Genomic DNA, 13,862 nt, shown 5'->3' with positions numbered 1-13,862 from the left:
TTAAAAAATACAAGTCTTAGTTCATGTTAGCTCATTAAATAACACAGTTGCAACTTTCGATTTTAACAACCTGTTATTAAATATTGGAATACCTAAGATTAATGAATGTTCAGAAGAACACAAACAAACAGACACACAAATATGCATAATTTTATAAAAGGGAAAATATTATATGCATTTATTGTTTATTAATATATATATATATATATATATATATATATTAATATATTTTTCCTGACCAGCTGTAACCATCAAAAATGTTGAGCACTAAGATACTGCTGCTTACTTGGTCTGTAAAAAACATTAGGCATCTAATCTTTCATTAACTCTTTGAGTGGGTGGTTGTTGTGCTTTTATAATGTTAATGACTTTATTAAATGTAACTGCATTTCCCACTAGGCCACTGGGACTCTTTATGAGCATTGAGACATCAGCTGTTATTTCTGTTTCTGTGAGTTGACCTTTACTCAATTGCATTCGAATATTTAGCAAATAGTTAATTTTGTTAGTCAGCTTTTCTTTTTCTTTTTTTAAATATAGCCTATTGCTATTTGTGCAGCAGGGTTTGCATCACATGTAAGTGTTATTAGTGTTTAAAAATGAATGCAATGCATGTTTTTGTTTTGTTTTTCCAGAAAAGCACTAAGGATTCATGTGATGCTGAACCAGTGCGTTTTTTTTTTTCTTTTTCCCAAGTGTAATGAGTTTCAGTAGGAAGCTGAAAGCTCAATAACAAGGTCGGTTAACTGCGGTGTTTAAACTCATTCGCCGTGGCCAGTGGTGCTGATGGTGGAGGGGGTTGGTTGTTGCTGGGTAACCTTCAGCATTGGCTTGTCCCCTGAGGTCGTTGCCCATCAGATTTGAACAGAGGTTTTGCCCACTGGCACCTGCCATCAGTTAAGTGTCACGGCATTGAGCAAATGGTCATTTACAGGAAATCACTAGAATAACCATAAACCACCAGTTCAAGCATGCTTCAGCATTTGTGTAATTCAGACTTATTAGTGCTTATATTATTGTTTGTGGGGGTTAGTGATATAAACAAACCCTTAAACCAAAGTATACTGTGCACACTTCGGCTTTTTGATCAGTTTGAGATTTTAGTCAGAAAACAACCGCCCAGAACCACCTAGCAAATGCAACATGTTGCAGTCTGAACACCTCACCAGTGCCGACACTGCTTTCGGATTTATGGCTATATATTGTTTTGGATTTTGAAATATGTATTTTCAATTTTTATCAAAATAAAAACAGAGCTGAATTCCACAAACAGGATCCTAACCAGCAGAACCACACGTCTGTTGAACGACAACGTTCATCTTACAGATGTTTTCTTCTCAGATCGTTTTTCACGTTGTAATTAGAGCGTATTTCCATTTCGTTCCTTCTGCCAGTGAAACTTTGATCACATCTGATGTTACTCGTTGCCCCGGGCCAAAAAGAAAATGTGGAATGAAATTCCTGACCGCTTCAGATTTTAAATTAAAATCAAATTTTCCTAATATCATTCCTGAATATCATTTCAACATCACGCCTCTCACATTATTATATACAGAACAATTTCTGCAATTTTAAGCTTCTCCTCCCTTTATTGTTACCCATGCAGGAAACCAGCATTCACTAGAAGAGTGGAATGTGTATAATTAGTGGTGTTTGCCAAGGCAAGCATCAGTGTTATTATTATTACTCATACTCACAGTTAGTGATTTGTTTGGATTACTTAAACTAGGTATTAAACTTCATTGTGTGTGTGTCATCCTGCAGTGTTTGAGCTGCAGACATGAAAAATTCCTCAAATCATTGTTGAGGAAAGGTGTGCTGTTAATGATCAGATGCGTCATTTCCACCTGAAGGGCGTTAAAACGGGTGTAAAACATCCCACAAACACACACTGAATAAGAGACCCGAGCGATCAGAAGATCATAGACACTTAGTAAGACTAGGGCTGCTCAAGTATGGCACAAATCATAATCATGTTTATTTGGGTCAATACTGAAATCACGATTATTTATCACAATTACTCATTGACGTACTGTTTGTTTGTTTTTTTATTTTGTAAAAAAGTGATGATAAATTTAAAAAAATGTTGTATTATCTTGATTATCTAGTTTTAATCGTTTTTAGACGCGTTAGAATCTCAATGAATGCTCAATAAAATCTGATTAATAGTCCAGGCCTAAGGTAGACGGTAAGAAACTACCTAGAAAATCCCTTCAACCACATTGAAATTACCTAGCAACCGTCAATAACTCCCTAGCAGCAGCTCAGGAATGCCCTGGCAACCACATTGAAACAATCTAGCAACCCCCCAGAACAACCTAGCAACCAATAGCAATGCTCTGGCAACCACATAGAAACGCCTAAGCAACTACATTAAACAAACTATAGCATATAGAAGCAACCTAGCAACCCCCCAGGACCTCCACTGGGAAGGAAATATAGAGACCAAACCTCTTGGAACTTTAATTGAATACCCCTGCCCTACCACATATCAATACCCTGGGGAAAAAAACAGAAGTATTGTTGATTTTCTCAGCCATTTTTAATTTAGTCTTAGTCTTATTTGTAGTAATAGTCTTAACAACCTTGTCCTGTTTTTGTTTAGTCAAGTTTTAGTCGACTAAATGTCTGAGCATTTTAATCTAGTTTTAGTCTTTTTAAAAAAATTTTATAATAAATTATAATCTAAAATATTATTGTCATTTGAGAAATTTATTTTGACATTTCTGGTATTGCATTTTCACCAATAAGCAAAATTCAATAGAATGTGGACTCATACACATGGTTTCTTTTACCTCATCTAGTGTACTGATTTATTATAGGCTATTTAATATATAAATTAATATCAAAGATTTAGATATGGACTCTCTGTCTACATTATGAAAACTGGCAAAAACAAACAAAAAATATTTTAACAGTAAAATTCGTAATAGTAATTCCAAAATTCAATAATGTTTCTCTATTAAAACAACAGCGGTTGAGTAAGTGCATTTATTCAGCAACCACAATCGCAAACAATATAGTCGAGATCTCATGACCGAACACAGACTGGCTGAATGACACTTTCATTTAAGCTGAACATCTCACATGGAGATCGCTAAACTCCAGCTTACTTGTTTGTCGGTGTTTTCAGATCATCGTCGGCGCTTCCGCATTGAAGAGTGAGAGTGTGCGGTTGCCAGATTGCAAAACAATAAGTAAAACACGGTGGAAATGTATCCTTTTAACAGAGAAGCATTGATTTGTGGATTTGAACTCTTGATATCTGGCAACCGCACACATGAAAGCTTGTGTAGTAGAGGCATGGACTGCAGTTTTTTTCGACGAAAATAAAAATACATTTTGGTATAGTTTTTATTTTTTAAATACATTTTAGTCTTGTCTTTTATCGCTGATAAAAGACAAGATAAAAGTCTTGTCTTTATGATGATATTGCATGTTGATATAGTCACGGTTATCGTTTATTGTCCTTATTGTTATCTCATCTCGACTTAGTCATTGGGAAAAAGCTCGTCAACAAACATTTTTCATAAAACTTTTCGTTAACAATATTAACACTACCCAGAACACACCCCAGCAACCACATAGCAGCCATTCACATTTTCTTTTGAATATGTAAACATCTAGTTTACCATTAATCTTTTACAATGATTGCTGTATGCACAGTATTTTATGATCTTTTGCTGGATCATACCGGTCATGAATATGGATTGGGAGTTGGGATCCATCCCTCGTCATGAATGTACATGCATTCACTCTTACCATTTGTTTATGAGCACAAACGCATAAGCATTAGGAAAAAAAGAGCCGCGGGACGGACTACACTCCACAACACAAGTACATATTCAAATGTGTCTGCTGCTGTTTATCAGAGCACAGATCTAAGGCTCGTTTATTATTATGGGCTGGATCTGCTCCCAGTCTGTTTGTTTGGCACAGAAACAGCAGTCGAACGAGTCGTAAATCTTCAATATGACACTTATCACGAGGGAGTCCGGCAGATGTGGCAGCCCTTTGACAAACGAGCTCAAAGATGTGCTCTAAAGTCCTCTGTTTTTCCTTCTTCACCAGCTCAGCCATCAGCATCGTTTCAGCAGATTTGATCGTGAATTTACACGTCTTTTATGCATTAACCATGTCGCAGTCTGACGGAGGAATCGGCATGAGTTTGAAAACAAGACATTGTTTCTTTGATTTCTAAGTGTTTCTTAGTAATCTTTATGACAATAAAATGGCATGTTTTAAGTATCTAGATTATCTTTTAAAAGGGTCACTCATCATTTTCAACTAATCTGACCAGTACGAGCAGTTTATTATAAAGCAGTCTGTCAGTTTTAGGTAAATTATCTCCACTTGGTTGTGACCTCTACAACAATCTCTCTATTATTCTCCAGCATTTTATTTATTTTTCCCTGAAATGCACTTAAAATGTATGGTATTGTGAGGTAGTTGGCGATATCTAAGCCTGTTAGCTTTCATAAATGGTCTGTGGAGAGAGAGAGACCATCTGATTTAGCATGAGGCCACTGCTGAAGTGTCTGCAAGGTCTTGTTCTTTCTTGGTGTTTGACTCATGAATAAATGATGATTTATCTTCCTGGAATGGCTGGTCAGTCCCTGTTTAACTTCTCAAATCTCTCCTCTTTGTTCCACTAACAGCGCCGGTCCCAAAGGAGACAACATCTATGAATGGAGGTCAACTATTTTAGGACCACCGGGCTCTGTGTATGAAGGAGGGGTATTTTTCCTTGACATTGCATTTACACCTGACTACCCATTTAAACCACCCAAGGTAAGAGCAAAGAAATATCCATGGCATATGAAAATGCATTGGATTTAGGGAATGACTGATATGGGCTTTCTAGGATATCTAAAGAGCATTTAGAATTTTGTGTAAGTGTTGTGCAAATCTGTGCATCTTATCTGCAATGAATACATTATATTTTATACATAGCATCAAACAGCCAAATAATAATAAAAAGAAAATCTGTCAGCAACTAATGCATCTGCATCTCCTTCTGCAAGTTAGTTATTCCAGTAGGTGGCGACAAGTGACTGTCTCAGATGAGTGAGTCACTGACTCGTTTACTGAATCGATTCCTTCAGAACACTGATTCAACTTTATGAGTGAGTCAGTCAATCATTCATTCGAGGTGTTCAAACAAATCGACACTTTGACTTAGTTTGGATCTATTTTAGTGGCAATTCAATAATCTATTTAATATGTAAGTTGCTTAATAATAACTCGTTCATTGCATTATTGTTTAACAGTTGAAATTGTGCTGTTTATCTTTGATTAACTGCATCCTGAGAACATCAGTACTCTTGTTTGAGAGATTATATTACATATTATAGAAATGTTATAGTAAATATGTAATATAATTAAATAAAATTTAAAAAAAAATCATATATATATTGGTAATTATAAAAAATAATAATTATAAAATAAATATTTATAATTTAATTATATATAATTAAATCAGATAAAATAATAATTAAATTAAATAGAACAATTAAATTTGTATAATATTTTATATATATATATATATATATATATATATATATATATATATATATATATATATAAAACCTTAGTATATTTGTGATAACATGGGTAATTCATACTGAAAATTATTGGTAATGGGTAAAAGGGTAATTCATACTGAACAATGGAAAAAATAAATAAAAAAAACTCACCCCAGAAACTTTTATTTTATTAAAATTCTACTTGCTTTTTCAAATAACAATTGCTACTCAATTTCCAATTCATTTTCAGAATCTGGTTCCCCGACTCTGTCTGTGTGTCTCTGTCATTGTCCTTTAACACCCCTTCCAGTCTGTCTCTAAACCCCAATAAAGCAGGATGTTCATTTAGAGACGTCCTGTATGCTTTTGTTCTCTGGGCTCTTGTGGGTTTGTAGGTAGACAGGATAAAGGAAGTCGTTCGGGTGGCAATTAAACTGTCATGAATCTCAAGGCAAGGAATGTCAAGGTCCATTAAAGGTTTGCCCTGAAAGCCTCGGGCTCTTGCACAGATGTCTCGCACACACCGAACATGCTGAGGCTATTTATTTTTAGTTCAGTTCCTAGTTCATACAGTGACAACTAAGTTTCCTGTGTATATGATTAGGGATGTAACGATTACCGGTTTGGTGATAAATCATGATCAAATTCCCCACGGTTAGTATTACCATTTCATCTTTTAATTATCATTAAAACCGTATTAGATTACCGCGATTTGAACAACTCGCGATAAATAAATACTGTCCAGCATAAAGCACCGTTTTAAGTAACAGTCTCACGTGCGCACAGCACGCAGAGTAGTTTCGTTTTGAATGAAAACAGGGCGGAAAAGCTTGGAGGTTTTAAAAGGGTGCTAAGGGAATTATACAAATGAATATATGAATGAATTAATTATATGAATGTACCTCTGAAGGTTCTGACTGTGTTCAGAAACGATTCGATGGCATTTTGTTTTCATCTTTGCTCCATGTAATACCTAAAGGAAGTGTTTTAATCGCAATACTGCATTGTCCACGGAGTTTACGGAAAACGGCTGTAATTCAGCTTTTCCATAAGCGCCACCTGCTGTCAGCTAGTGGATTTACAGAGACTTATATTTACATCCAGCCTGTGTGCAGCCAAAACTGTCTGGCCAAAAACGGACCGAATTAGCTTGTCCTGCTGTAAGTTTTGACCGGTTGATTAAAAACAAGCTTATGTGAATTCTACACATTTAAACGATTCAGATGAGATATCTAGAATTATTTATGGAGCAGATAAAATACATAATCATTTATTAATCATTTTGACATATATTTTCTTTATTTAAAGGCTGAAATGTGAGGTTTACCTTTTTATTCAACTTTTTCAAAGCTTTATTTGAACATTTACATTAGATATTTCAACATGCTATTAAACTGTTGTCAATCAAGTTGTCATTTAAAATCCGAACATCATTGGTAATGTTATTATTTTAGTGATTATGCAAACAAAGTCATTTTATTTGTTGTTTGTTGATTTTAAATATAAAACTTGAAGTGATTTATGTGCCATTACTTTTTGAACATCTCCAGCACATTTTAACAATACCGTGATAATACTGATAACCGTGATAATTTTGGTCTCTATAACCGTGATAAGAAATTTTCATACCGTTACATCCCTAGATATGATGCTTTGGTGTGGCTTAACCTCAGATATTAAAGGGGTCATATGATGCTGCTAAAAATAACATTATTTTGTGTATTCGGTGTAATGAAATGTGTTTGTGGTTTAAGGTTCAAAAAACACATTATTTTCCACATACAGGTCATTATTCTTTCTCCTCTATGCCCCGCCTTTCTGAAATGCGTCGATTTTTACAAAGCTCATCGTTCTGAAAAAGCAAGGTGTGCGCTGATTTGCTAACTATCCAGTGCGTTGTGATTGGCCAAATTCCTCAAGCATGTGATGGAAATGTTACATCCCTACCATACTGTGATGCCTGTGGCAACCACATGTGACAACGCCGGGCTGTACTCCGCTTCGTCCACGGTGAAAGCCGATCCGGCGATCCACAGCGCGAAGTTGAAGTATTTCTTCAGCGACCAGCACGGATCAGCTCCAGGCATGACTAAGCGATATCGTCCTCTTTTGGAAGGCCAAGCAAAGTAGTTTCGCTTTCACAACGAAGCACACAGCGTCTTCACGACATGGCGGCGGCAGCAACAATACTACAGCGAGAATAAAAGTTACGCCTTCTTTCTTTGCGTGAACATTTGGGCGGCGTTATGCAAATCTTCCCACATCGTGATGTAGGTATGTGGGGGCGTGTTAGAACGAGCCGTTTTAGGTAGGCGTGGTTGACTCTTAACTTTTATAAAGAATATCTCTTTGGATTTGAGACTTTAGTCTTTGCAACTTTACAGATCTTCTTTATGCACCAAGAGCTTGTAACACTCCAAAGAGAAAGGAAAAATTGAAATCGCATCATATGACCCCTTTAACTGCAGAAATTGATTCAGGTGGGGAATTCATGGTGTTGTTCATTTGATTAAAAGGATTGGTTCGAACAGTGGAACACACATAAAATTAGCAATTTGCTCAGCTCAGTGACCCATCTTGCAGGCCGGTTAATTTTAAGTTGTGAAGGACTTCGTATACTAACCATGATCTGGTGAATTCACCTGATTTGGCTCTTTAAATGGCTGAAAGTTTACTTGACTGCACCACACATCTAGATGTGTGATGGCTGATTTTAATGCTATTCTCCATCATTTGATGAATTATGCATCTGTTTTCAATTAATTTCTGTTTATCGCTATTTATAGCACAAAATGAATTGCAATACTTTAGATGTTTAAAAGGTGAAGTGTACAATTTCTTTACCACAGAAAATGAATATTGTCTGTGTTATTAGCAGTAGTGTTATTTTAGTGTCATTGAGTTTTTTTCATTTTAGTTTTAGTCATTTTTGTTGTCTTTTTTTGTCATTTGTAGTAGTTTTTGGGGTCTTGTTAAAATGTTTTAGTTTGTTATTTTAGTACTTCGACTTAAACTAATCACATTTTTTTCTTGGCAACTGGCTGAAATGTTTTTATACTAATGTGTATACCGTTTTCATGTCAGTTTTATTTTTTTTATATGGTTTAAGTATAATAACCCTGGCTTAGGCCTGTCACGATAACAACTTTTTTTTTTGTGCGATTTTACATTAATTTGTTTGTAAATATAATGGGCGATATATTGCGTCACCAAAAATGATTGAGGTCTTGTACATATATTGCGTGATAAGTCGATATATTGATTATTGCGACAGGCCTACCCTGGCTTGTGGTTAGCATGCATGCACTAATATATGGTGCACTAATGTCACTACAAATTAAAGACCTCAATATCAATCCTGTCAGGGTCAGCCTTCCATTGAATTTCCTGTTCTTTCCCAGGTAACGTTTCGTACAAGGATCTACCACTGTAACATCAACAGTCAAGGTGTGATCTGTCTGGACATCCTGAAGGACAACTGGAGTCCTGCCCTCACCATCTCTAAGGTGCTGCTGTCCATCTGCTCTCTCCTCACAGACTGTAACCCAGGTAAGACGCAAACGCTCTTCTGATCACGCAACACCAAGCCACATGATTTAAGGCATCATTCATATCTGTAGCACAAACGGTGCGGGACTTGCAGTTTTACAGTTGTACTATTAAAATACTGTTGTTGTTGTTGTTATTATTAAACTTCATTATTATATTTTCCTTAAAGGTGCAATGTGTAATATTTACAACGATCTATTGACAGAAATTCAATATACCGTATTGACCCGAATACAAGACGATGTTTCTTTCTTGGAAATACATCTGAAAAAACGCGGTCGTCTTATATTCAGGGACTAGACTTTGACATGTCAATAATACACCCACAACAATAGGTGGCGCCAAATACGCATAAAACCAGTGTGCCATGAAATACGTAATGTAATGCGTGTTGTAAAGATCGCGAGTAAAAACAAAAGAAAAAGAAAACCTTACAACTCACGTTAGCCTGATGGGACCAAACTCCCTTTGTGATTTTAAAATGCAGGGACTAGACTTTGACATGTCAATAATACACCCACAACAATAGGTGGCGCCAAATACGCATAAAACCAGTGTGCCATGAAATACGTAATGTAATGCGTGTTGTAAAGATCGCGAGTAAAAACAAAAGAAAAAGAAAACCTTACAGCTGCATGAGTCGTGACTGTCACGTTAGCCTGATGGGACCAAACTCCCTTTGTGATTTTAAAATGTAAGACAGTACCCAGATTTGTGGCTCGCTGTGGGCTCCGCACATCCCTCCCTCTCTAGCAGCACTTAAAAAAACACTTGCAGAGGCCAACACGGAAAACCTGATGGGAAAAAAACGACGGCTTTTTATGGTGCGCGACCTACGCGGTCGTATCACTTTTAAAGGATCTATATTCATTTACAGGTTGACTCTGTTTAACAAGACCAGCTTTTATCACTGCTGGCTCACGATAAAAATTACGATTAAAATCTCACACGGATTAATTTAAATTCCATCAGCGGTTTAATACCTGCTTAAGGAAACATCAAGTCAGCCAAGAAGTGAGCGAAAAGCATGATTTTTAATTCAAATAAGAGTTAGGTGTTCTTTAATGTGATTCACCCCTTTTTGTCCTAAGCGACGCATGAAAAGGACACACTTCACTCACTCCCTCTCCCTCCTCCTTCCACTCTGGGACCCTTTCACACCCTCAGAAGCAGAAATTGAATGAGTCTCCTCTCTGTATACATGGTCCAACATAATAAAGTCTGGTGTCCCTGGGCTCCTCTGTCATTTCAAACTCGATTAAGCACATTAGTGCTCTGGCTCTCCACAGCCCATTACCCAGCAACCCTGCTGTCAGGGACCCACAAGTAGCTGTGAATAGGGGCAGAGGCCAGACTCTCCCTCACAATACTTATAGAGATCCTAGAATCCAGTCGGAGATTCTAGAACTTCATTCTGAGTTGGTAAGATTCAAAAAACCTGCATGAGTTCAATGAGCTGTCTGGAACCCCTGGGAAAACCTTTCTAGGGATAGGTGTCCGATGATGTTCGGAACCCTTTCAGAACATTTCCACCGAAAATAATGCAGATCTGGGATGGAAAACAGCATTTGAGATTCATTTGGTAAGGATGCATACATGTCCAAAAGTAGTCCCTTTTAAGTTATAAATTGGATGTTTATTCGTGCAACTCCTTAGATTTACATTTAGCTTACCTGTACTGATATGTAACACTCACTATAATAACAATGCAACAGTTTGCAAATCTCAAAATTTTTTATTTTTCATATAGTATATTAGACTGTTACATTATACATTATTTATGTTGTGATTCTTAAATTCACTTTAGCATTTAATTCGATTTATTTGACATTTTAGTGTTTTATTTTTAATTTATTTAGACAAAATATTATAGAATTTTAATATCGGCCACTAACTGCTTATTAACTGATATTTATTTTATAACTAACATTTATTTTTAACACAATTTTCTATTAAATAGAATTTATTCATGTTAAAGGTGCAATGTGTAATATTTACAACAATCTATTGACATAAATGCAATATAATATACATAACTATGTTTTCAGATGTGTATAAAGACCTTACTTAATTAACCGTTATGTTTTTATTACCTTAGATTGAGCAATTTCTAACTACATACACCGCGGGTCCCCTTACATGGAAGTCGCCACCATGTTTCTACAGTAGCCCTAAACGGACAAACTGCTCTACAGAGCGCGTTTCGTCACTTTGTTGTTCTTGCCAATAAAACACTGACACAATGATGAACAAGTACATTAACATTCGCAATAACATCGATTTATTGAATGATTAAGTAAATATAATTGCTTAATTTACCTTTGTGAAGAAATCTCATTGCTCTCTGCTGTCTTTACCGACAACATCTTTACCTGTGTAGGCCACCGTAGCTTCTCTAAAGGGAGGGGTGAGCGGGGGACTGAGCCGTTGGTTGCAATTCGCAACCTCACCCCTAGATGCCGCTAAAATTTACACACTGCACCTTTAAATCTCAAATGTATTTTACAAAAAAATATTGCAATATTTTATGTAATATTTCTTATTTTGATTATTATTATGTGTTGTTGTTATTGTTAATATTATTAAACTTTATTATTATATTTTTCTTAAATATTAAATTATTTTACAAAAAAATATTGCAATATTTTATGTAATATTTCTTATTTTGATTATTATTATGTGTTGTTGTTATTGTTAATATTATTAAACTTTATTATTATATTTTTCTTAAATATTAAATTATTTTACAGACAAATATTACAAAATTGTATGTAATATTTCTTATTTTGTTTATTACTACGGTTACTACTACATTTACTACATAAAATATAAAAAAATAAGAACTATTACATAACACGAATATTGCAATTTCGATGTGTACATATTGCTACATGCCACCTCTGGCCAGAATGGACTGTTGTGCACTTGCTTCATGAAAAACACCATAAATAAACACTGTGGCTGAAATGTCATTTCTTGTATGTAATGTCATATGTTCAGTGCATGTGTATTTCTCTCTAGTGTTACGCATGACTTCCTGTGCTTGTCACATGCGCTTTAAACATCAGTCACACTAAACTGCAGTATTTTTATTAACTAGTTACAGAAGGACATGTTTGCCTGAACTAGTGCCTGGATTATCGTCACTGGCTGATGACTGTGTACTGATTAGAAATGTCCAAATTTGACAACCTTGTCAACAGATGCATAAGAAGTCATGCACAAATTTTTTTAACTGTAAATATTGGGTATTATAACTTTTATTTAAAGTCATTCAATTCTACTGTTCTTCGTATTTGCTGTTATTAATTTGTATTTTACTTCATATATGCGGCATTATCTGTCCTGCTGTCTTGATATCCCTATTAGCATCAGCCAAAACCCATATTGGTTCAACTGATTTCTTTTTTTTTTTTATTATTTTTTTTTTTTATTATTATTAGCAGATTTTGTTTGAATTTTATGCTACACACAGATTTACCTTCATATGTTGCAAATGCAGGGATTAAAAAAAGAGCTAGCATTTTACCTTACATTTCAACTTTAACTTGTTTTATCTAATAAATGTGTCATGCAAGAGTTCTGGTTATATATTGCAAATATATAGGCAGATTATATATTTCAGGTTAAATATTGCATATATATTGGCAGACGTCTTTTGGCTATCAGATCCAGTTCTGCAACCACTAAGCTTTATTTATTTTTATGCAAATCTATGTAATTTTTTGATTAGCTGGGAATTATTGCCATGTGTTTTGCTAAGTTTGAACATTTGTGCGTAAAATATTATTGGACATTCGCAAAGCAGATAAAGGACCTGGACCTTAATTTTCTTATTAACATGCACAAGTTTCCCTTATTATTATTATTATTATTATATTTTTCTAATATTCCAGTTTTTTTTTTTAAGAGTAAAATATTGCCTTAGATTTTTTTTTTAATTATTATTATTATTATAGGAATTTTTTAGAAACAGAAAAAGACATTTTCCTCTAGTTTTACAGCCCTAGTTAGGTCTTAACCCTAAGTATGAGCAGTAGTTTAGCCCCTAAGCGGCAGATGAAATGTGTTTTGTATTCGGTCGATTAACGTGCTGATGACGGCTCGTGTCCGCAGCGGATCCTCTGGTCGGGAGCATCGCCACACAGTACTTGACCAACAGAACGGAACATGACAGAATAGCTAAACAGTGGACGAAGAGATACGCCACATAGAGCGGGCCGTACAGTATCGACACAAACACACACTATATCCCCCCTCAGCCCTGCTGTGCCTCTACCTCTCCCCGTCTGCTGAAAGCACACTCACCAAGTGCAACGATAGATCTGGCCCCTCTTCCTTCCAACTTCCTCTAGACCTTTCTGTGAAGAAACTGTCCTTTGTTCCTTGTTGACTTGAAAGCTTCTTTTTATACAAAGAGTAGATTGGGACTTTATTTTCCAATTATCTGAATGTTTGAATTACCTTAGGAGAAAAGGAATACTATTGTTATTATTATTATTATTATTGTTGTCCTTCAACTTAATGTATGTATATCCTTTCTTTTTAAGTGGCATCAGGAACAACTACAGCTTATGAACTACTTTGTTTTTCTCATCTCCGTATAGTGTATTTCTTTATTTTCTCCTCTCTCTCCTCAGTCGGTAAGATTTCCATGCATGTAACCGGATGACGAATCGCATCCTTTCAACTCCAAACTCGACCCTCTTGTTTTGTTTGTATGTATTTTTTAAACTTAAAGTCATGGCGGCCACTCGACAATAGGCTTGCTTGTGAATTTAAAAAAAA

At 35.5% G+C, this 13,862-nt stretch overlaps 1 protein-coding gene across 2 annotated transcripts in view; it reads left to right on the top strand.

Annotated features, from left to right (window-relative positions):
- Positions 1–13,861, top strand: part of ube2e2 (ubiquitin-conjugating enzyme E2E 2) — a 38,586-nt gene extending 24,725 nt beyond the window's left edge. The window contains exons 4-6 of one of the 2 annotated variants that reach the window (XM_016281485.1): positions 4,659–4,791; positions 8,927–9,074; positions 13,715–13,861. In XM_016281485.1, the coding sequence (XP_016136971.1) occupies positions 4,659–4,791; positions 8,927–9,074; positions 13,715–13,746 (313 nt within the window). In that variant the 3' untranslated portion in view covers positions 13,747–13,861. The other variant, XM_016281484.1, reaches the window with a different exon arrangement.
- Position 13,862: the final 1 nt, after the last annotated feature.

The sequence above is a fragment of the Sinocyclocheilus grahami genome, unplaced genomic scaffold (assembly GCF_001515645.1).
Source record: "Sinocyclocheilus grahami isolate Dianchi unplaced genomic scaffold, SAMN03320097.WGS_v1.1 scaffold150.1, whole genome shotgun sequence".
Taxonomy (NCBI): Eukaryota; Metazoa; Chordata; class Actinopteri; order Cypriniformes; family Cyprinidae; genus Sinocyclocheilus; species Sinocyclocheilus grahami.
Note: the sequence above shows the minus strand (reverse complement) of the source record. Positions and strands in the feature narration are given on the sequence as shown.